Here is a 23,230-nt window from a genome sequence, read left to right as displayed (position 1 = left end):
CCCCCCATATCCCCCAGGCCTATGTGTCAGTCCCCTGGGCCGGCATCATTTCTGTAGTAGGGAGTAAAGGTTCCTGCTGCTTGAGGCCCTGGGATCACAGTTCCTGCCTGTACCAGTTCAGTTCAAACCTGAGTTAGAGCAAAGGTTTTGGGGCTTTTGGTCTCTAATTCTGCTGTGCCCTGGGCATGCTGTGTGACCTTGGGAAAGATGCACCCTCTCTGTGCGCTGCAGTTCCCGCCTGTAGAATGTGGATCAAGGCAATATATTTCATAAAGGGTAGCAGGTAAGGCGGAACTGGAGATGAATATAGATATTTGCCCTGCCCTCAGGGTCAGCCCTAAGAAGCTGAGTCAGCAAGTAGGGAGGAATGGCCTCAAAGTGGCCCACAAGCTGCTGCCATCTTCTGTTTGTTGACCCTCACTAGTATCCTGTCTGTGAGGAAGGCCCAGAGCTGGTCCAGTGACACTCACAGGTCAGCTGTCATAGAGTCACACAGCAGGTAGATGCCTCAGGCTGTCCCTGGACATCCATTCCCACCTGACTCACTGGAGTTTCTGTCATGGGCCACATTTAACTTGAAGGACATGGCCAGGAGCGCAAAAGAATCCTGCAGCTGGAGTCTGTAAATGTCTCTGGTACCAGAGGGCACCCAGAGTCTGAGGGTAGGCAATGGGGTAAAGCGAGCTGGGGGAGGCATGGGCATGGGACTGGCTGAGGCTTAGAATGTAGGCCTACCTGTGGGGATAGTGACCTTGGCCATGATCCTGGGTGTTGAAGTTCACTGGGGCAGGGGCTGTCCTATGTGCTACAGGGCCAAGCTGGGAAGCCTCTGACACCGCCTTCTGGCTCCTGTGGTTCACAACCCCCGGTTTCATTTTACAAGCGAGCGGCTTCTCCTCTGTGAACCTCAACCTTCCCCATCTTCTGATGGGTCAGCAGACAGCCAGGCTTTGATTCACTATTTACTGGGAGCCCAGGGCTATCTGGATAGATGCCAGTCTGAGGAGAGACAGCCAGGACCTTAAGAAGGTATCCCCAGCCTTCCTTGGCTAACTCGTTTGCGTTTTCTCTTGTGAACCCTTGGCTTTGGCTTCTGGGCTAGCATTAGGGGAAGCGAGGGCCTCTGGGGGCAGATGCTTCAGTCTTTAAAGGGCGTGGGTACACAGCCTCTGAGCCTGAACAATTTGTATCTTCACTCCCGCCTAGAAGCGCTTTCAAGGGTCCTTGCAAGACGACTGCGATCAGCCTTGCTAGTCACGCGGGTTCCAACCTCTGCTGCCCTCCCAGGCGCCACCAACGGGCCAGGATCTGGGGACCTAAACTGCAAGCGCCCACGCCCGTGCGCCCCCGGGAGGTTGTGCTGGCGCCAAGGGAAGAGGGAAGGGCCAGTAGGAGAGAGCGGCGGGCCACGCCCACCCGCAGGTGGCCTCGAGTTCTGAGAGGCTCGGAGCGGGGGCCGGGCCCGGGGGCGGGGCCTTTCTCGAGCCCGCTCCCACGTGTCCCAGGTTCCTGCCCCCCAGGCCCTGTGCTTATAACCCTGGATGCGCGCCTCTCCCGGTCCTGCTCCGCTGTTCGCCACTGCCGCCTGGGCTCACTGGTAAGAAGTTCCGGGCCCCTCTTGCTCCCCTACTCTCTATCCAGGGTCTCGCTTCCGAGGAATCGCAGAGGGAGCGAGCAGCTGCCGAGGGTGGGCGCAGGGCGGCCCCCGAGTAACCGCGCAGTTGGTGGAAGGAAGGAGGCTGGTGTCCTGGACGCTGTGACGCACACGTTCCTCCTGCCTAAGGAACCCATGGAGGCGCACAGGTCCCAGGGTTTCGGGAGCAGGTGGACTATCGAGGTCCCGTCTAGATTTTCCTTCTTTGATCACGATTCCTGTGTGCTGCGAAGACTCTAAGTAGAGCCCCGGAGAGTCCAGAGGGTTGGGGGCTTCCGATTCCCTCTCCCTGGATCAGGCTCACCGATCTACGTACAGGCTTGTTTCTCAAAGTGAGCAAAAGATTCAGTCCCTCTTTGCCCTTGGGGGCTTGGGCGTGTGGCTTTCTCCTGAGTCTAACAGTGCCCTGCTAAGGTGGATATGCGGACCCTGCCTACCGGTCCCAGGCCCTAGGCTGACCAGTTTCCCTTCTCGGTGGGGTGCAGTGCCAGGCTCAGTCTGGGTGGGGCTTCTCCTAGCCAGGTTTCCTGCTGGCTGGCTGGCTTTTTGGGAGGAGCCCCTTCGCAGGAAATGTCTATTTCTGGGTTGTTAACGGCTTGGGCCCCTCTCCAGGAAGGGAAGTCTTCTCCAGGAGAACCAACCGCACTCTCAGTATTCCCCTCTGTAAAGTGGGTCTGTCAGGCTATCTACAAATGCAATGGCAGGAGCAGACCTGCCCTTTTCCCCCAGGGGTAGGGCAGGAAAACCTTTCCTTTGATTCCTCCCCTTGCATCTCCTCTGCCTGGCCAGTGACCTGGCAGGTGATACCTGACGTCACCCTCGTCACCCTCAGCTCTGGGGCTGCCAGCCTTGTGCCTGGACTCGCAACACTTGCTGTCCAAGGGTTCAGTACTGTTTTGAGAGCTGTGGCCAAGGGTCTGCTCAAGTGACCTCACTGAGTCTGGGACGCAGACCTGAAAAGACAGGGTCCCTGCTCTCCTGGGACAAGGCCTTCAGAAGGAAGGAGGCAGCGAAGAGAATCAAGAGCTGGGCTGGGTAGAGACTGGAATTGACCCAGTGCCTTTGAACTCCATAAATGAAGGGAGACTAATGTCCACTACCCATCTCCCCCAAGCACAGAGTAGGACAGAACAGGAAGCCTATACTCTCAGTGCCCTTGGTTAAACATGACCCCCCACCCCAACTGCCTGCCAGCTCTGAGCTTAGGAAGCCAGACACTCCAGGAGCCTTGGGGTGGAGCCAAGCCCCAGCCACCCACCTGCTGCACCAGCATTTTCTCATAGCCCATCTCACATTTACCCCGGATGCCCCTGGGTCAGCAGGATGCCTCCACTGGGCTCCTGGAGTGAGTGGCTTCATTGTGGGCAGCCACCTAGAAAGAGATGTCTTGCCGAACTCGGAGTCTGAGGCATTGGCTTTCACTGAAGGCTTTGGGCAGAGTTCATTCCCCAGGACCTGGCTCCCTGCTTCTTTGAGGCTGGTTCTTCCCTAGACCTGGAAAATGGCCAGGCACCCAAGTCTCAGTTGGTAGCATTGATGAATGGTGTGTTCTTCTAGTGTTACTGGAGCTGTTTGCATCAGAGCACGGGCCCTGCTATCCCTGAAAAGCTGTGCTCTGCCAGCCTTCTCCCATAGCCCAATTAAAGAGACGGTTAATAGTAAAAGACAGATGAAGGAGATATAGTCAGTATAGCCACACTGGGAAGAACAAAGAACACGGCCTAAGCCCACCTCTGGCAGCCTGACCCAAGAGTTAGGTTTTAACAGGTCAAGAGGCATCAGGAATTGCTCAAGAATGCAATCCTGTTCAAGGTGTGGCCCGGCCAGCATTATCTTGGTTAAGTGGTCAGAACTGTGTGACGTCGGCTCTTGGTTTGTTTGCTTAATTTATTTGAGACAATATCTCACTATGTGACTCTGGCTGGTCTGGAACCAGGCTGGCCTCAAACCCACAGAGATTCCCCTGCCTCTGCTGTCCAAGTGCGGAGATGAAAGGTGTGGACCAGCATGCCTGGCCTCTTGGGAGAAAGGTTCCTCCTCTCCATTTCCCCAGCCCTTCAGCGCTTCCTTCCCCCAGCTTGAGAAATTCCTGGGGAATTCTAATTCCTTGGGATACATTGTTTCAGTAGTCTGAGAGTCAAAGGGATGGGTTCAAGTGTCTTCACCCCTTCCCGGACCGCTACACTAGATAAGGGTTTGAGTATCTCACCAGAGATTAGTAAAACTGTGTACTCTCCGCACCTGCTTCCTTCTGGCATGAAGGTCAGAAACGCAAGTCTATCAAATATAAACTGGCTAGATCCAGTAGGAGGATGGTGCGCCCCCTGCTGAGCCATATCGGTATTGCAGTCTAGTTTTATCAGACATGAAGCTGCAGAGGGGAACTTAGAGTCATCTCAGGATCTTCTGGGCTAGGTTCAGTCAGGGTTTTAAAAGAACAGTAATGACAAACCAATTAGAATTGAGTAATGATGGCAGCAGATAGAGCGGGGGTGGCAGAATGGCCCAGGTAGCTGTCTGTAGTCTGGTGACTCTGAAGACAGGAAGAGCCAAAACTAAGAACCAAGGAGTGGAGGGCAGTCTGTATCAGCCTAGGCTCGTGTTAGTGAGCAAGGTAGGTGGCACTCTCTGTGGCATCAGCCAGAGCCAACAGGCCAGTGCCCAGGAAATACCTCTCAGTCCAGCCCCACCGAAGCTTGTGTGGCTAACGTGACAAGAGCGGGTGCAAGAGTCACATGCACGTTATCCTCGGGGACAGACTGCTTCTGACACCGATTCACATTGAGACCCAAGATGATATTTATGTGCCCAGCTCACAGGCTGTGGCTTCAAGCCCAGCATCCTTACCAGTTTCTAGTCAGGAATGTGTGTCTGTGTGTGAGCATTCGCATATGCACACACTCGGGTGCACGCCACAGGTACACAGAGACACTTACTCAGGGACCCAGACTTAGGGGTACGAAAAAGCACACAAGTGCAGGTACACACATTGCAAGCCTGCATGTGTGCTTTTAGGCACGGGGTCCTGGCTGGACACATCCCTTCACACTGCGTGTACAGCCCCGGCTGAGGCTCCCAGAACCCAAACCCACACAGCCTGGCAGGTGGAGGTGGCCGTAGCAGCCCACACGTCAGGACATCCTAGTCAGGAGCTGACCTCCGAAGAGTAGCACCTTCGCTGGAGTGTAGAGTGCCTACTATGTGCAATGGGAGATGGGCCCTACCCCGTGCTGCTCCTGGGAGCGGGAGCAGATTAGAATTCAGTGGATCGTGTGCCTGAAAGGAGGAAAGGCTCCCTGAAACCACTGAGGCCGGGTAGGCCTCGCAGGTCATGCAGGTGCTTGACCTGTCCGTGGAGCCCTACCTCCCTCTCACCCTAGTGGCTCTGGGCGTCTTTGGAACAGACTGGGAGGAAGAAGTGACTGTTAAGAGCTGGGTGAATGGGTTGGGGATTTAGCTCAGTGGTAGAGCGCTTGCCTAGGAAGCGCAAAGGCCCTGGGTTCGGTCCCCAGCTCCGAAAAAAAATCAAAAAAAAAAAAAAAAAAAAAAAAAAAAAAGAGCTGGGTGAATCCACAGGCAGCCTCCATTCCCGGATGCCCTAAGATGTCTGAGAGCCCCCTTACCACCCTTTGCCTAGCTCGTCCCTCTGGCACCTCTAGAGGGGTGTCCAGTCAGAGATCAATAGGACATGCACAACCCAGTTGATGTGGGTTTGGGGGCCTGGCTACTTCCCAGCCTATTAAGGCCCTGGTAAGTCTCTTAACCTGAGCCTCAATTCTGTCTAAATTGCCTAACAAAAGGGTTCGATATACAATGTACAGATTTGATATCTTTTGTTTTATATCTGGTGGTAGGGACAGAGGTCAACACTGGTGTCTTCCTCAATCACTCTTAATTTTTTCCCCTCTTCCTCTTTAGTTCTTGCGTTATGGGTGGGGTGTGGCTGAGTGCTACATGGGTGCAGTACTCACAGAGGCCAGAAGAGGGCGCTAAATCCTCCAGAACTGGAGTTACAGACTTGTGTGCGACTCCATGTAGGTGCTGAAAATCAAACCCAGGTCCTCTGCAAGAGCAGCCAGGGCTCTTAACTATGAAGTCATCTCCCCAGCCTTTTCTCAACCTTGCTTTTTGACACATGGTCTTCCACTGAATCCAGAACTTACAGATTTGGCTAGAATTGCTGGCTAGTGAGTTTCAGGGCTGCCTGTCTCTACCTCTGGGATTACACCAGCACACCCAGCTTTTAAAATGGTTGCCAGGGGGTTGGGGATTTAGCTCAGTGGTAGAGCGCTTGCCCCTAACAAGCGCAAGGCCCTGTTGGGTCCCCAGCTCTGAAAAAAAAAAAAAAAAAAAAAAAAAAAAGCAAAAAAATGGTTGCCAGGGATCCGAACCCAGGTCACGGCAGGTACTTTACCTATTGAATTACCTTTTCATCTCGAGTGCTTATTGTCTGGAGTATGAGGATAGCTTCCCCAGTAACGCATACAAAACTTGACAAACCAGATGATTTGCATGCACACAGCTAGGGGCTGGGGTGCAGCCCAGTGGTAGAGTGCGTGCTTAACGGACACAGATTCCATCCTCCACACCACCACAAGGTCTCCATGTCTCTTGACAAGCCTCTCACAGCATCGAGTGGCCACAGGGGTCTCAATATCACATTCACTTTTACAGAGTGGTTCACCCGGCCAGGAAGACAGACTACGGACTCCAGGGACCTGTAGCTACAATCCAAGGTATTTTCCACTTCGGTTCTGCCTCTCTTCTCCTTCCCTCCCTCCATTATCCATGGCCAGTTGCCTAGCTGCAGTTGCCATGGGCACCATCATCTGGCTTCAGGGTCAGAGCCCGCTGAGTCACCTGGTAGCCCAGGTCCAGGGCAGCTGGCTGAGGATGGGCAGGCAGTTGCTATCTGTTGCAGGAATATCAGCCGGTGCACCAATGGTATTGTTCCTGAGGTGTTTGCTCTTTAAGTCCAAAGGGCAGCAAAGCCTGCCAGAGACCTCCTGGGGCTGACTAGAGAGTGGGCCTTGGGGGATGTTTGGAGAACTACGCCTCTTTGCTCCAGCTCCTAAGTCCACCTGCAGCTGTGCCTAACTTAGCCCTGCAGCTTAGTACTCGGTGGCCTGGGAGAGCCATTGTGACCCAAGGAACAGTACTCAGCCAGCTTCATGGTAGTGACAGCAACCAGATGAGCCCTGATGCACTCCCTAGGTTTGCAGAGGGCCATTGTCCTTCCCAGTGACTTCTAATAAGGACCCAGTTCCTCTTGGTGTAGTGACCCCCAACCATAAAGTTGTTTTCTTGATACTTCATAACTGTAATGTTGCTACTGTTATGAATCATAATATAAATATCTGATATGCGACCCCTGGTTGAGAACTACTGTTCTAGTAGAAACTGAATTACTGAGACCTGGGTCTGTATCTGGCCCTGATGCCTGCTAACATTATTTTCTTTTAAAGATTTGTTTATTTTGTTTATATGAGTACACTGTCAATGTCCTCAGACACACCAGAAGAGGGCATCAGATCCCATTACAGATGGTTGTGAGCCACCATGTGGTTGCTGGGATTTGAACTCAGGACCTCTGGAAGAGCAGTCAGCGCTCTTAACCGCTGAGCCATCTCTCCAGCCTGTCTGCATTATAATTACCTGGGTGGTGGCTGAGCTGCTGACCCTGAGCTTCCTCTTTAGGGTCTATAATGGTGGCTGACTCTATAATAGCACCTACTCTCAGGGCCACATGCAGGACATGCTGGAAGGCACCCCCAGGGCTCTCAGGGAGCCTTCTGGGCAGAAGAAATAGCTTCCGTAGCAAAAGAGACAAGACAATCCCAGTACCTTTCTGGAAGGTTCTGTGAGTTGAAAGACGGGTTGCATTGTGGTAGCCTATGGGGGCTGCTGGGAAATACTTCAGGCTACAGAGAGGCATTCTGCCCACCTCCATCCTCTCTCTGGGCCAGTTTCTCCACCTGGATTTGAGTAAATCTGTCTTTAAGCCCTTATAGAGCTGAATTGACAGATACTGGTGGCAGGGGGTGTCTCTCAGACCCCTCAGAGTTACTACCCCCAGAACACAGAGTGTGACAGGGCACCTCAAATTCCAGTGAGTGCAGAAGGGAGAGGAGCCTGGGACCAAGTGTCCTCTCCATGGCTTCCTGTGCACCAGAAGGCCGGAGGTGGCGGCGACACTTGCTGGACAAGGAGCCAAGTAACAAAGCCAGGCCTGGCTCTATGACCTGAGCTGCTTGTTCTGTGACCTTGACCCCCTGACCACCCTGAAGCCTCACTGTCTGCCTACTTCCGGGGTCCTTATGGAGGCTCAGGGTGATAGACACAAGGCTCTTGTGGCCTTGCCCAGCACATTTTGCTTTGGCAAGGAACAGTTCTCAAGGGGGCTGCCTGTCAGCTGCCTGCTGCTCTAATCCAGGCCCCTTCCCAGCCTCCCACTATACACATCCCTCAGGCACTGCCTAGGTCCAGCCGCCTTGGTCACTTTAGCTGGTAGGGTCTGGCTCCATGATCTGCCTTCTTATTGCTGGCCCCAACCCCCAACCCAGCATTCTTGGATCCCATGTGGGACACGTGCAGAGCAGTCAGGTCAGGGTTCCCCAGGAGGGGTGCATGTGGGAAGGTGAACGTTCTGTTCCCGGCATCCCAGTTGTTTATCGTTCAAGGGGTAAGGCTCTCCAAGGCCTCCTGAGAGGGGCCAGAGCCAGGAGGGACTGAGCAGAGTTGACCTACATTATACATATATCCTTCTTGCTCTCTCCAGACAAGATGTCCAGCAAGGGCTCTGTGGTTCTGGCCTACAGTGGTGGTCTGGATACCTCCTGCATCCTCGTGTGGCTGAAGGAACAAGGCTATGATGTCATCGCCTACCTGGTGAGGAGGTGCCCTCCCTGCCTGTGGGTCCCTCGGCCCTTCCAGCCTCCCCCTCCCCGTTGCTCCCCCCCCCACTGCCCACACGACATCATCCTCTACCAAGCCCTTGCTCTTTGCTCTCTACAACCCGCCTGAACCAGTTGGGAAACGCTGCCTCCATTTTTGACCAGAGAGGGCTGGCTGTCAGGAAGGCCATATAGGTGGAGGCCAGCACACGTGCCTTAGGCTTGCCACTGTTGTGCCTAGAGGAGGTCCCTGTGCTTCGAAGGCACCTAGTCCAAGCCTCTCCACACAGACTCCCTCCAAGCAAGCCTTTAGTTCTAGCATGGCAAATAGGTCATCAGAGAGAGACCGTGCTTGGTGCCACCTCCCCATCCAGCGTCTAGTGCAGACATCCCCAATGTAGTCGGCTGTACTTACCGTCTCGGAATCCATGTGGTAGTCAGGCCTGGGATTTAGAAACTCCAACCTAGCATCGCTGAAGGCAACAGAACAAAGCCAACACCAAAAGTCAGTTCTTGGCTCTCACAGCAAAAGGTCCAGGAGCCGGAAGTCTTCAGGGATGGCTGGATCCCGGAACCTGCCTTGCTTGGCCTCCACTTGGCTTCATTCTTGACCTTTTCACACCCAGCAAGATGAAACCCAGCTGTCTCAGGCTCAGTGGCTGGTTGTGGAGCCCATGGCTCGTCCCATTGGCTGGAGTCAGACCTTCTAGGCATTCCTCTCTATGGCTGCACCTGGGGTACAGAGGGGAAGGGGAGGGCATAATGAGCTCCCACCATCCCAGGGGAGAATGTCTGAGGAAATGAGTCTGTTGCTTTGGATAGTGATGTTGGCCTCGGGCCAGGAGGGGTCTCTGTGTATGGTCAGCTGACCCTGTCACCTGCTACAAGGGACTGGGAAGGGAAGGGGAAGGGATGGAATTCCCTTTGCTCAAATTCACCTGGTGAGAGTGTGTGTGTGTGTGTGTGTGTGTGTGTGTGTGTGTGTGTGTCTGTCTGTCTGTCTGTCTGTCTGTCTGTCTATCTTAGCACCATAGTCCCTGGCAGATTGAAAGCTGGGCAATCTCAGGCAGGAACTTACAGAGAGCTTTGGGAAGATGCAGGACCAGGAGTGCAGAGCCCGTGGGTCCATTGGACCTGGCTAATAAGCCAGAGTCCACAGACAGACTAAGTTTAGCCCCTCTGAGCTCATGCCTGCTGCCCACCAGGATGCTTGGATAAGCTGGTCCCTTCCTGTGGCCAGGGCAGATACTGCATGGGCTCAGGGAAAGCCTCAGACCTCTGGTTAATGACAACATGTATCTGTGTCCCAACCACCTGGATGCCAGAAGCAGCTCTGTCAGGGAAACCCATGTCATGCACTCCCAGCCATGCAGTGCCAAGTATGAGAGGCTGCGTGGGCCCAGCGTCTCAAGTCGCCCTGTAGCCCCTTTCCTTCTTTCTGCCATTTCACCAACCTCAGGCACCACTTCTGCCATTTCACCAACCTCAGGCGATGACTCAGGGAAGCTGGATGTGGGTGGTGGCTGGCCCGGTTCACCCAGGCACCTCATTGTCTTCCCGCACCCTCTCTGCCCTGGTCTTACTGGCCTCTGTTTCTGCTCCGTAGGCCAACATTGGCCAGAAGGAAGACTTTGAGGAAGCCAGGAAGAAGGCACTGAAGCTTGGGGCCAAAAAGGTAAGGTGTGAGAGGTGCGGCTTGGGGCTGAAGGTAGGGCTGTGACAGGCATCAGAGCTCCTGTCCCCTGTGTTCCCCCCAGGAGGGCAGGGTCAAATGTGCTGCTTTCAGACAGATGAGTAGCACCCAGTATCTATTCATCTGCCTATCTACTCGCCCATCCATCCATCTACTTACCCACTAACTACCTACCTACCCATCCATCCATCTACTTACCTACTAACTACCCACCTACCCATCCATCCATCTACTTACCTACTAACTACCCACCTACCCATCCATCCATCTACTCTACCTACTACCTACCCACCTACCCATCCATCCATCTACTTACCTACTAACTACCCACCTACCCATCATCCATCTACTTACCTACTATCTACCTACCACCTACCCATCCATCCATCTACTTACCTACTAACTACCCTCCCACCTACCCATCCATCCATCTACTTACCTACTACCTACCCATCTGTCTTCAGACACACCAGAAGAGGGCATCAGATCCCATTATGGATGACTGTGAGCCACCATGCGGTTGCTGGGATTTGAACTCAGGACCTCTGGAAAAGCAGTCAGTGCTCTTAGTCACTGAGCCGTCTCTCCAATCCCCTCACCCCCTTGTAACTTTTGTGTTGCCTGTGAAAGCAGCCTCAGCAAAAACAGCAAATAGCACCGAGGGCATGATGCAGTGTTTTATGTAGTTTAAATTGTACTGTTTGTATGGGTGCATTTATGTCTGTATGCTGTTGTGTACCTGGTGCCTGAAGACGTCAGAAGAAGGTGTTAGATCCCCTAGAACTGCAGTTACAGATGGTCGTGAGCCATCATGTGGGCACTGGAAATAAAGTCCCTGGCTTTATTTAAGTCCCAAGCTCTTTCCCCTCACGGAATCTAGCAATGTGACAATGATATCTGTAGTTATTACCAAGTTCCTTCAAGGGAAGCTCACCCCTGGACAATAGCTTCTGTTTGAGATTTTAGGGGACACCAGAGGTTCATCCTGTTGGGAAGGATGCTAGATGGTTTACTGGGATTGATTGGTAATGTCTGCCATGAGTGCAGAAGGAGAGTAACAGTGTAGTTGGCTGGAATTAAAGAGTGATGTGTACTACAGGGCAGAAGGAAAGGCAGGTGTAGCTTGCTCCGATCTCGCATGACTATTGGTATGGCTAAGGGCTCCCTATGATCCCTTAGAACCCCAATCCTTGCTAGACTCCCTCTCATAGCTGTTCTCCACTTAGGTGTTCATTGAGGATGTAAGCAAGGAGTTTGTGGAAGAGTTCATCTGGCCTGCTGTCCAGTCCAGTGCACTCTATGAGGACCGCTATCTCCTGGGCACCTCTCTCGCCAGGCCTTGCATAGCTCGAAAACAGGTGGAAATTGCCCAGCGAGAAGGGGCCAAGTATGTGTCTCACGGCGCCACAGGAAAGGTAAGGCTGGGGGTTGGGGGATGTGGTGACTAGAAGGAGGGAAGGGAAAGCAAGCTGCTGAGGATCCCAGAGTTGGCCAAGATGAAGGCTGGGCTGCCTGAACAACAATGGTGGTCCCTTCCACCTAGCTGCTGAGTTGTCTGTGCTTGGGCTCCCAATGGAAGCCTTGTCACCTGCTTGGTAGACCTATCACAAGGTTAGACACGCATCAGCCCCAGATAAAGTCACAGCATATGTCACTATGGACTACAATAGAAAGCTAAGAAGGGTTGGAGATCAGGGTGGGTTCTGAGGCTCTAAGTGTAACCTGCTCCTTCCAAAGGCCCAGAGGACTGTGTTTGAATCTGCCCTCCCAGCAGCCCCAGGGACTCATTCCTTTGCTTGTAGAGGCCTTAGTGGTGCTCCAGTTTCTTCGTGATGATGTCTGTTCTTATCTCTTTTCCTTGAAAGTTACCTTTTCAGATACTAGATACCTTAATGGCCTCTCTGAAACCCAGATCCCTCTGTGATGACCAAACAAAGTCATATTCAGAGATCTGGGGATTAGACTTAGCTTTTTTTTTTTTTAAAGACAGGGTCTCTCTCTCTATGTAGCCATGACTGTCCTGGAACTCTCTACGTAGACCAGACTGGCCTGAAACTCACAGAGATTTCCCTGACTCTGACTCTCCAGTTCTAGGACTAAAGGGATATACCACCACACCTGGCAGGGCGCCTGAGGGTCACCTTTGCCCCTGTGCAGCACAGGCTGAAGAGGACCCCGTGGGGTTGGCAGCATTGATGACTCCTAAGAGTGAGCTCTCAGACTTAGTGGGTGCCGTGACACCTTGCTGACACGGGGCTGGTGATGATGTGGGTACAGGAGACATGCAGCTGAGGCTGACCTAGGAGAGCTCACCTGAGGGCAGCCCCAGAGATAGCCAGCAACCAGGATGGCACTGGGTGTTTGTGAGAGCTTCGACATGCCTTCATGTCTTGGATTCTGGTTCTGCTGGCTTGTGGCCACAGACATAGTTGACCTTCAGGTCTGTCGCCTACCCTTGGGAAGCCCGAGAGACTGCACCTATAAGGCAGGGCTCATAAGGCTGCTTTAGACAGGGCTCAGGAGCCTTGGAGCAGGGGACAGGAGGAAGACTGCCCTGTCTTCATGATGTCTGCATTTTGGGGATGAACACAGGTAGACATATTGCAGAATCAGTGGACAGTATGCCCCTCAGGCAAGAGGCCGTGACAACGAATGGCCCATCTGGGGACATGGAGTAGTTATGGGAGACAGCAGGGTCTGAGCCCAGTTTGGGGACACAACTCTCCTGAGTAGTAGCCGTGAAATGGAGGAAACTGGTCAGCTGTCTTCACACCCCGGAGGCTCCTGGTTTTCACTGGTACCCTGTCTGCTCAGCTGCATGCAAGGGGACCAAACAAAAGGGTGGATGTTGCAGGATGTAGGGACAGCATGTACCACCTTCCCTAAGACAGCCAGGGCAGCAATGGTGGGAGATCAGACCCAAGGCTCAGGGCTGCGTACTCAGCTCAGCTAGCATGCCACAGTGTCCCCACTGTCCCCACTGTCCCCAGCTGTAAGTGAGAGTGAAAATAACACCCAGCTCCTGAACCATTTGGGAGAGATGTTTGAGGACGGGTGAAGGTCGCTGAGAACAAGGGTCAGCAGAATAAAGCCACCGCATCTTCCCAAGTAAACCGAGCTGGCATGCTGGCCGAAGCCGGGGCCAGGACTCTGAAGGTCCATCCCATGGGAATCAACTGAGTAGAACAAAGGGCTATATTTCCTTTTGGTTCTGTCTTGAGTGAGGGCAGAACCCAGCCAGCCACAGACAGGGCAGCGAACTGCGGGAGAGTGGCCACTTGCCGTGCTACATGCATATGGCCACCAGAGGGCACTAGACACTTAGGTTTGAGGAAGTGTATGGGCACTGGGACAGCAACCCAGGGCTTGAGCTCCCCATAGCGGGTTTTACAGGGCTTGACCCGCAGGGCTCTAGAATTTTCCACATGGGTCTCACAGCTTCTTTGATTGAGCCTGGCAGTATCCCCACTATTTATAGAGGAGAGGATGCAACTTGAAACATCTCAGAGCCCCTGAGACCAGCAGCAAGAAGACTAGTGAGACCGCCAGGAGTCAGTGCCGCTTTGGCTCTGCTCTCCGTGGTCTGGGTGTCCACAAGGATACTCCTCTGCCTGTTTCCACATGTACATGGCTCCCGGTGACACACGCACCTCTTTCCCCAGCCCACGGCCTCTGGAGGCAGTGTCTAAACACTGGGGAATGAGAGGAGACCTGGAGAGGCCCTGGGATGCAGTGTTTCTGACTGTCTGGAGCACACACTGGTCACTGCACATGTCAGAATGCAGTTGTCCCAAGAGACAGTGGAGAGGGTGACCGTGTGGCAGAGCCGGGCTGGAGGGGCTGTGGCTTTTGTGGCAGGTTAGTGATATGCCTAGAGCTGTCTTGACCTGGATGGCCTGGGAGCCATGACCTGGGGTCGTGGTTATAGCCCAGAACTTGCTATGTAGACCAGGCTGGCCTTCAGCTCAGATGCTCCTGCTGTCTCCTGAATTTAAAGGCTTGCCCAGGCCCAGGCCCAGGCCCAGGCCCAGGCCCAGGCCCCTTGTTTGGGTGCTCTCACTGAGTGCCCCAGACTGGTCTTGAACTTGCCACCCAGCCCTCTGCCTTAGCTTCGCCCCACTGGGAGTCTTCACAATATTATCCGTCTGTTAATGTATTTATTTTCTTACTTGCTTATTTATGTAATGTGCTTGTATATGTCCCTGGATGATGGGTGCCCTGTGTACTACACGTGTGGATTAGCCCACAGAGGTCAGAAGGCATTGGATCCCCTGGAACTGGGGTTACAGGTAGTCGTGAGCCACCATGTGGGTGCAGAAGGATCCATGCCTTCTGCAAGAGCCGCCAGTGCTCTTAACTGCGGAGCCGTCTCCCAGCCCCAACACAGGTTTTGTGTTCACCCTCTCTCTTGTAGGCCAGGCCATAGTGCAGCCAGATGGAGGCGCTGTGGGACTAGACACTGAGCCCGCAGGGGTGCTGGGAGGGTGGTGTCGAACGTCGTGGAGGAAGAGCAAGAGTTAGCCGATGACACCGAAAGGCAGTGTAGCCCAGGCTGAAGGCACAGCCTGTGCAAGGGCCCAGGGCAAGGCAGCTCTCCTTCCAGCAAGCGGTCCAACCCAGGGAGCATCATTTACAAAGGCATCTTTCTTATCCTTGGATGCTCCACTGTGACTGGAACCCCAGCCCGCCCAGAGAGATGGGCAGGGCACGCTTCTGCAGCCTCTAGATTTGAAAGAAAGCCAGGAAATGTGAACCCAAGACTCTGGGGGTGCAGGGGTATTTTCGTAAATGGCACCATCTGCAGGGTTATCCCAGGGCAGATGGGAGGCACCCCGGCTTCCCTACCCTCCCATTCCCATGGGCACTCACCACGGTACACGCCATGCGCACATGCACCAGTATGCAGACATGCGTGTGACTTGACACTGTCCGTCTCCCCATCCCCCACCTAGGCATGCTACTAGGAGCTGCCCCAGCACTGGGGTCCCTCGCAGGGTCGATAAAGGGAACGAAGGGCCCTAGGCTCTTGCATAGGACAGACTTTGAATCAAGAAAGCCTGTCTGTCCAGCTTTTCCAAGCTCTCAGCTTCTGAACAGATGGGTGTCCATCCCCCTTGCCGTGTCTGGGTCAGCAGACACCAGCCCAGTTGGGCCTGGCTCAGGAGGCACAGGCTGCCTTTTGTGTTGGCGAAACTTGAAGCCGTGGGGAAAGAGTGGCCAGGCCAGGTAGCACTTGGCCATGCGCAGAAAAAAAAAAAAATCTAAGAGTCGGCTTTATGCTAGAATGTTCTGGCATCCTAAGGGGTGTTGCATGTGGATCCTGGAGAAAACACTGCTCTCACACCTCAGCCTCAGTGTTCCCACCTTGATGGGGATGACCCAGCCCCAGCCCAGGGGGCAGTTTTTATGAAGATGATGGGCTCACGGCACACTCAGGATGGATATGGTGCCTGCGTGACCCTGGTCTACTGGGCCCTGGGATTGCCTTCGTGGTAGGAATAGGAGGTGCCCAGTGTGGGGACTGACTAGAGGGGATGGCTCTGGGCCCCATGTCCGAGAGGCTTGCTGATAGTGGCTTTCCACAGCTCCGGGCTCTGTGGGGAGGGGCTGGAACCAGGCTTTCCGCACCGCCTGACAAGACTCTGGAAAATAACATGTTATTCCCACTGCTGCCTGGCTGCGCCCGTGCAGTTTTCACAGTAGGCGAAAGGGCTCTCTATTATCGCACAGCGCCTGAGCCTCCCTCTCTGCGAGCGGCAGAGCAGGCAACACACAGACAGCGGTCCCCGGTAGCCCGTGCCCACTCTGCCCCTTCTCCTCTTGTCTCAAGGCTCAGGATGACCGCGTGCAGACTCTGAGCTTTGTCCAAGGGTGCTGAGGCCCTGTGGTGGGGGGCCTGTCCCTGTCCCTGTCTCTGTTTGCCTTCTGGGCTTCAGTCTCCTGTTTGTGCAGAGAGAGACTGCAAGCAAAAGGCCCTTCTGGGTCACTTAGTTCTGCCCTCCTGCCCCAAACAACCGCTATAGAATTGGGGAAACTGAGGCCTAGAGAATGACAGGGATTACCACTTTGTGGGTGTAGAAGATCAAAGCATGTGGTTGGAGCCCCTCAGGGGCCCATGTTTTCCCACTTGGAGTCTCTGGAATTCAGGTCTCCAACCCCAAAGGAGCAGCACACTTCTACATGCACCCCTGGACCGTGCATCCACGTGCACACCATGTCCCCAACAGTGCACACCCTTACAGACACATCTCTTTTTTTTATGTGCGTGTGCTCCGCCACCAGCCGGAACAGGGTTCGAGCACAGCCTCCGTGCCATCTGCTGTGCTAGCCTTCCTTCGACCATCATGCTCACAGGGCATCGCAGCTCACGCATGCTGAGTGCCCCTCGGCGGAGCTCTGGTCAGGGGGTGCCCTGGGTTCCAGTCCTTGCCCCTCCCAGTATCTGCTTCTTTGGTCCCTGTCCTTACAACAAGATAACATACAGAGAAGAAAGCCCTCTACCGTCTGTCCTCCATCTCTTGGGCCATCCTGTACCTCTAATAAACCCTTATCGTCTCTTCCAGGGGAATGACCAGGTCCGCTTTGAGCTCACCTGCTACTCGTTAGCACCCCAGATTAAGGTAAGATGTTTCTCCTCCCCAGTGGACCTTGGGAGCAGGACAGAGAAGACCAGTGACAAGGCAGGGTCCTTATACTATTGACTCTTCTCAGTGTCACCCCACAGAACCCAGGACTCCTTAAGAGCACCACTAGACAGGTGGTGGCAGTCTCTAGGAAGGTCATAGTCTTCCTAGGCATTCTCTCTTCCTGGAGGGGCAGTCTGGGTGCCCGGGAGGCCATTGGTATCTTTGATATTCCCTGAGTGCAGGCCAGAACAGCTCTGAAACTCAGTCTCTTGCTACTGCATTCTGACTCCTTTCTGGATGTTTGTGGATGCCCCCTCCACATCTCAGACCCTTCCCCAGGGTCTCAGAAATTGACTGTCCCTGCCTCTGGCATGTCACCTGCTGTGTACATGTGAGCATGAACCAGCCTGTCCCCTCCGGTTACCCTTGACCCTCCAGCCTGGTTGGCCCGGACCTCTGACTACCTCTTCCTCCATGCATTCATTTCTTCCCTCACTCCTTCAGTGTTTGCTGAGTGTTAATACCATGCAGGCCACAGGGGCAGCCCCCCGGGAACATGCTGCTTTTTCTAGTTGCCTCAATTTAAAGTAAAATAAAATAAAACCTGGGCGTAATGATACACACATCATTAGTTCTAGCGGCCAGGAGGTAGAGGAAGGTAGATCACTGTAAGTTAAAGGCCAGCCTGGTCTATAGTGAGTTCCAGGTCAGCCAAGATCCTGTCTCAAAAAACAAGGAGGGAAAGGGAGAGGGAGAGGGAGAGGAGGGAGAGAGGGAGGGAGAGGGAGAGGGAGAGGAGAGAGGGAGGGAGAGGGAGAGAGAGAGAGTGAGAGAGAGAGAATTGGGTAATATAACCTTTAATATTTTATTGAACACCATGTATCCAAAAAGTTATCCAACATGGAATCGACATTTCCCAAACCGCTAAAGAGGGTTTTATATCTTCTTTGGTACTGATCCTCCGGACCCAGTCTTATTATTGACTGCGGCTGCATTCTGCATCACGCAGCCTCTATTCGAGCTCCTTGGTATAACCCCAGGAGACCTAATCCTGTTCCAGCCCCTTGGGCTTCTTCCTCTCTGTTGCATGTCTTTCCCTCCTTGCGTGGATCGCCAGCTGTCCGCAGCCTGGGGATGGAGCAGGCCTGGAAGTGTGCTGTAATGAGTTCTGATACGTTTGACCTCAGCAGGCCCGGCCTCCAAAGGCACCGGGCACAGTAGCTTCGATACAGGGCCTCTAGCTGAGCCCCTCCTTTCACCTCTGTTTCTAGTTCCCATGACCACTTGTAGAGGCTGGGACAACTATTTTCTGGGTCTTCATTTACAGAGGCCAAGCCCAGGGGCTGTGGTGGCCTAGGGGCAGGGGCCCCAGTGAGTTGGTCTCTGAGAGCCCAATCGAACATGGAATGCTCTCAGGGCTGGGCCTGATTAAAGGTTGCTGTGTCCAGGGCTGGGGGGTTGAGAAGTGTGTGCCCAAGTGCCACCACACCCCACCATGTCTCCCACACCAGTGACATTGCAGTGATGATCTGCTGAGCTCTGATTCTCCAGGATCTGTCCCTAACCCTGCAGGCCAGCAGGGCCCAAGAGGAATGAGTGTGGCTGGAACGCTTCCTGTTTCCTCCCTTTCCGAACCACCACAGCTTTACCGGGGACTGCAGCAAAGGTTCTCTGTCCCACCCAGTTCAGTTCACCGAGGGTCACTGAACCATGAAGCTCACCTCCTTCAGACACTGAGACCAGGAAGGACGCACAGCCATTTGAGCATAGAGCACAGGCCTTTCTACAACCCAATAGTGTTTTCTTAGTCTCCTTACTCCCCCATGGATTAAATGTTCTGAGGAACACGACAGGAGACTCCTTACCTCCCCCACCCTCCAAGGTGTGTGTGTGTGTGTGTGTGTGTGTGTGTGTGTGTGTGTGTCTGGGCTCTCCAAGGTCCTGACTCCTTTGTACTGTTTCCAGGTCATCGCCCCCTGGAGGATGCCCGAGTTTTACAACCGGTTCAAGGGCCGAAATGATTTGATGGAATACGCAAAGGTATGTCTCTTTACCTCTGTGGGGCTTTTGGGGCCATTAGCGAGGTCAAACTGATCCCCACATGATACAAGAGAGAACCCCTTCCCGAAGCATCTGTCCCCCATATCAGCTTTGTGTAGATGTGTGGTCCATTTCTTAGGCAGGCATCTCTGAGGTGACCCCAGTTTGCTCAGCTGGGAGACCTTCATGCCACTTCTGTAGCATGTCGGTGTGGGTCCCCAGGGGACTGCCAGGAAAGGGGACCCTGAACAGAGAACCTGTCCTCTATACCTCAGGTACCTGGCTCCCAAATGTCCCCCAGTGCTTTCCCTGGAGCAGGTAGAAGCTCCCAGGCCAATGTCAGACAAAGCCTTTTGTGGCACCAGCCCTTTATTTTTTTATTTTTTTTTTTTTGAAATACAAGTTGCAATAAAACATATTAGAAGTTTTACATCAAGATCCTTAGCTTCTCCCCAGGGCACCTTTCTTTTTAGCGACTCGATGGCAGCACTTGACAAACAGCCTCAATCAATCAGACAGGGGGAAAAGCAAGTCGGTGCACACACCAGAAAATTGCTCAGGTTTTTAAATAGCAGTCGCCGGGGCTGGCTGTGCAAGCTCGCCGCAGCCAAGGTGCCGCGTGGTAGGGGACGCTGCGGGGGAACACGGGGCTGCAGGGAACGCAGCCCGGCCCCAGCCGCCAGCATCCCATTAGGCCCCTGAGTGCTGGGAGGAAAGGCTTCTCCACCATCTGTTGTTTTATTATTAAGAGTCAAGTTTACAAGAGCAAACCCATATGTTGCCAAACAAATCGGCAAATAGTGGTGCTATTAAGGGAGTGGAGGTTGGCGAGGCGTCCGTTTCCTCCCCCCTTGTCTCCTTGATGAAGAAGAATATGAAGCAGGCCCCATCTTTAGGGATAATGAATTACAAGCCCTGTGCTTGGCCCCGCTCCCTCCCTGGTCCAGTTGGAAGCAAGGGCCAGCGACCTGAGGCTGCATGGCATGCTCTCAGCTCCACTAGACAACGGCCCTGGCTTTTGCCAGCATAGTTTGTGGTCCCTACGCCCTTTCTTTTTGGATTCTGAGGAGAAGGTGCTCAGCTTCCCATCTGTAGGACAGGGAAAGTTTGTCAGGGAACAATGTGTATCCCTACCCTCCCAGGAGCTAGGTTCAGGCTGGGGCTATGGAAAAGCCTTAGCCCGTGTAGCCAGAAAGCTGCCACCCACTCAGGGAATGGCCAGGAGAGCCAAGCAGCCGGGCAGCTTTGTGTGAAATTTACAGCCAGGCAAGATCTGAGACAGATGAGGGAAAAATCAATGGGGCTTTGAAAAATCTCTGCTTTCAAAAACCGTTAAGTAGCCAGGGTCAAAGGCTACTCCAGAGGCACAGGGGAAGCCTCTGCTTGGCTTCTGTCCCTCCCCAGACCACCATCCATCCAAGGCTCCAAACAAACAAGTCCATCATCTTCACCATCATCATCATCACAACTAATTGGAAACAGCAACATTCTAACGCTGCGAAAGTTGAGGCAGGAGGATCTTGAGTTCAGGGTCTGCTTGGGTCAGTCAGTGACGTCTTGTCTCGAAAGAGAAAGAAGGCTGGAGAGTAGATGCTCATTTAACGTGGGTCAGTCCCTGGGTTTGACCTCAAAAAATAAATCACTACTAAAGGTAACCAATGCTAAACCAGGTTCAAGGTGGGCACTGGAACAGTGCCTACCCCCACCTTCCCCCACTCCGCCACCTCCACCCTGCCCTGCCTGCCCCCCCCTTCCTGTTGTTTTCTATTCCTTGTTGCCCTGGGAGTCTTTGGGGTTAGGAAGCTCAGGACAAAGAGACAAGTAGGGTTCTCAGTCCTGTAATCTGCACTGGCTAGCATCTACGGGGCAGCCATGGCTCTGCCAAGAGTAGGCACCTGCCCTGCTCCTCCCTGATCTTTTCCCCACTCTCCTCCCCATGTCTGATGGAGCTCAACTGAGAAAGAGGGTGAGGATCCCACACCCCAAAAATAAAAGCTCCAGGGACCTGGCCGGATGTTCTTCTCAGCTAGCCAGCAACAAGGCCTCGGCTGTCACAAGTGCTATCTCGAAAAGTCCCGGCCCCAGCCCGTTGGTTCCACATGGGGAGAGCTCAGAGCAAGTGGCTCTGGAGAGATCCAGGAGACATATTTCCCTCAGCACTGAGCAGCTAGGAAGTGAAGTATATTCTGATTGTCTATACTGTTTACATCAAAGGACAAAACCTTCAGGGGCGATTGTGGCTTTGCCGTGGTGGGTGGTGTTGTTTCGTTTGTTTAGGACATGGTTTCACTCTGTCCCAAGTGAAGGATGCACTATACAGACTGAGCTGACATCAAATTCAGAGTGATCTTCCTGCCTCAGCCTCCTAAGCGGTGGGGCTCCCACATCAACCATGTAACATTGCTCCTCCTCCTCCTCCTCTCCCTCCTCCTCCTCCTCCTCTCCCTCCTCTTCCTCCTCTTCCTCCTCCTCCTCTTCTTCTTCCTCCTCCTCCTCCTCTTCCTCCTCCACTTCTTCCTCCTCTTCCTCCTCCTCCTCCTCCTCCTCTTCTTCTTTTTTCAACTGTCACTCCAGACAGGATTCAAAGAGGAGGAGTGAAGCCTCTTCTGTGGGTTTTATGGAGAGTTCCTTTACCCTTCTGTGTTAGCCTGCTTTTCTTCTTTATGTTTAGCTGAAGGAACAACCCGAGGGGCTGGCCCTCTTTTCCTTCATCATTGCTTTAAACTTGGGACTCTCATGAAGGACTCGCCCCACCCCTTGCCTGGAGGAAAGCTCTAGACTCTTAAGGATGGGCAAATCTACCCTCAGAGAGACAGTCATGGAATGGTACCTGTGGAAGCTGAGGTTTCCGCTGTAACCACAGGGCTGAGGGGCCTGAGAGACACCATCTGGCCACTGAGCTGGGCCTACTTCCTGTGCTCAGGGGTGACAAGGGCAGTCATCCCCTCCTTCTTCTGGAAACTAAGCCAGATAGACCTTCAAGGGTGGCCAGCCACTACGTGGCCTGGTGTCTGGGCAGATCTCCTTCTGCAATGGTGAGGACCATTTGGAATAGCCTCAAGTCACAACCAATGGAGGGGAGGCATCTGGGTCTACCTTTAGGGTCTGCTGTCTTGATGGCACGGGTTTAGGGTGGCTCCAGGCTTCTATAAGTCTTCCTCCTTTCCTCTGGTCCACATGAAGCACTGCAGACTCAGGATAGACGCCTCTGTGGTCTACTCGTGACTGTACAGTAGATATTTAGGGTATTCTAACCCCAGCTCTTAGGAAATGGTGGATATCAGTAGCAGGAACCAAGACAAGCTCAGCCAGCAACTGCCCCTAAGGGCTTCTAGGCATCCTGGGAGTATGAAATCTTCTAGAAGAAACTCTAAGGTCAGCCTGCATTCTGCTGTCTTGTGATTAATGAGGGCACCTCTAGTGGGTAAGACCCTCCCTCCCTCATAGGTAGCCTGGGGAGGGGAGTGGAGACCAGAGTCGGGGGCTAACTGGTACCTTGAGGGATCCCAGGCAGTGGAGCACGAATGATTTTCACGTGCCCTTCAGGCACCTCACCCTGTTCATTTTGCCTTCACCTGTAGCAACATGGAATCCCCATCCCTGTCACCCCCAAGAGCCCCTGGAGCATGGATGAGAACCTTATGCACATCAGGTAAGTCCAACCCCTCCTGGTACTGAGGAGACCATCCAGTGGTTAAGAGCGCTGACTGCTCTTGTGAGGACTTGGGATTGGTTCCCAGCACCCACACGGTGGCTCACAGCCATCTGTACCTGCAGGGGAATCCAGCGCCCTCTTCTGGCTTCCATAGGCACTGCACACAAATATACTACCCATAAAATTAAAAAAAAAAAAAAAAAAAACGAACCAGATAGAGTGAGAAAGCTCAGCCCCTCTGTTCCTTAGCTAGAGTTTGCCATTTCCACTGAGCCTACACAGCGACCTGGGCCTCCCCATGTGGGAAGGCCCAGGGCTGCACCCACAAGACTGAGTCGGGGTAGGGGAAACCCAGCTCTTGCTCCTGCAGCTCCCACAGCTAACTGGGGTGGATCAGAATGTTCTCGGTAGGGTTGGCAGAGAGAAAAGGCAGACAGGATGGTGGGGGTGTACACGATATTATTCTGTATGCTCAACTCACCTCTCCCCTACAGCTACGAGGCTGGAATCCTGGAAAACCCCAAGGTAAGCAAGCGACTTTGCTTTACCAGGGACCCGGCTGCCTGTGGTAGTCGTCCCCTGTGCTTGGCTATCTGAGGGAGGCCTAATTTGAAATTTCACAAGGGGCTGGAGTAACTGCATTCTACCTTCTCAAACTCTCCCCACGGG

General features: G+C 53.6%; 1 protein-coding gene and 1 non-coding gene across 2 annotated transcripts in view; one reads left to right on the top strand and one right to left on the bottom strand.

Moving 5' to 3' along the window:
• Positions 1-1,482: 1,482 nt before the first annotated feature.
• Ass1 (argininosuccinate synthase 1) overlaps positions 1,483-23,230 on the top strand; it is a 48,738-nt gene continuing 26,990 nt past the window's right edge. The window contains exons 1-9 of the mRNA XM_032901845.1: positions 1,483-1,597; positions 6,329-6,390; positions 8,433-8,542; positions 10,154-10,222; positions 11,467-11,655; positions 16,804-16,860; positions 18,832-18,906; positions 22,488-22,558; positions 23,056-23,086. Of these exons, the coding sequence (XP_032757736.1) occupies positions 8,438-8,542; positions 10,154-10,222; positions 11,467-11,655; positions 16,804-16,860; positions 18,832-18,906; positions 22,488-22,558; positions 23,056-23,086 (597 nt within the window). The 5' untranslated portion in view covers positions 1,483-1,597; positions 6,329-6,390; positions 8,433-8,437. The remainder of the gene's footprint in view (positions 1,598-6,328; positions 6,391-8,432; positions 8,543-10,153; positions 10,223-11,466; positions 11,656-16,803; positions 16,861-18,831; positions 18,907-22,487; positions 22,559-23,055; positions 23,087-23,230) is intronic.
• LOC116902619 lies at positions 21,467-21,587 on the bottom strand. Its single transcript, XR_004388197.1, has one exon. It is a non-coding gene; the product is annotated as a small nucleolar RNA SNORA26 (small nucleolar RNA).

This window comes from Rattus rattus, chromosome 5 (genome assembly GCF_011064425.1).
Source record: "Rattus rattus isolate New Zealand chromosome 5, Rrattus_CSIRO_v1, whole genome shotgun sequence".
NCBI lineage: Eukaryota > Metazoa > Chordata > Mammalia > Rodentia > Muridae > Rattus > Rattus rattus.
Note: the sequence above shows the minus strand (reverse complement) of the source record. Positions and strands in the feature narration are given on the sequence as shown.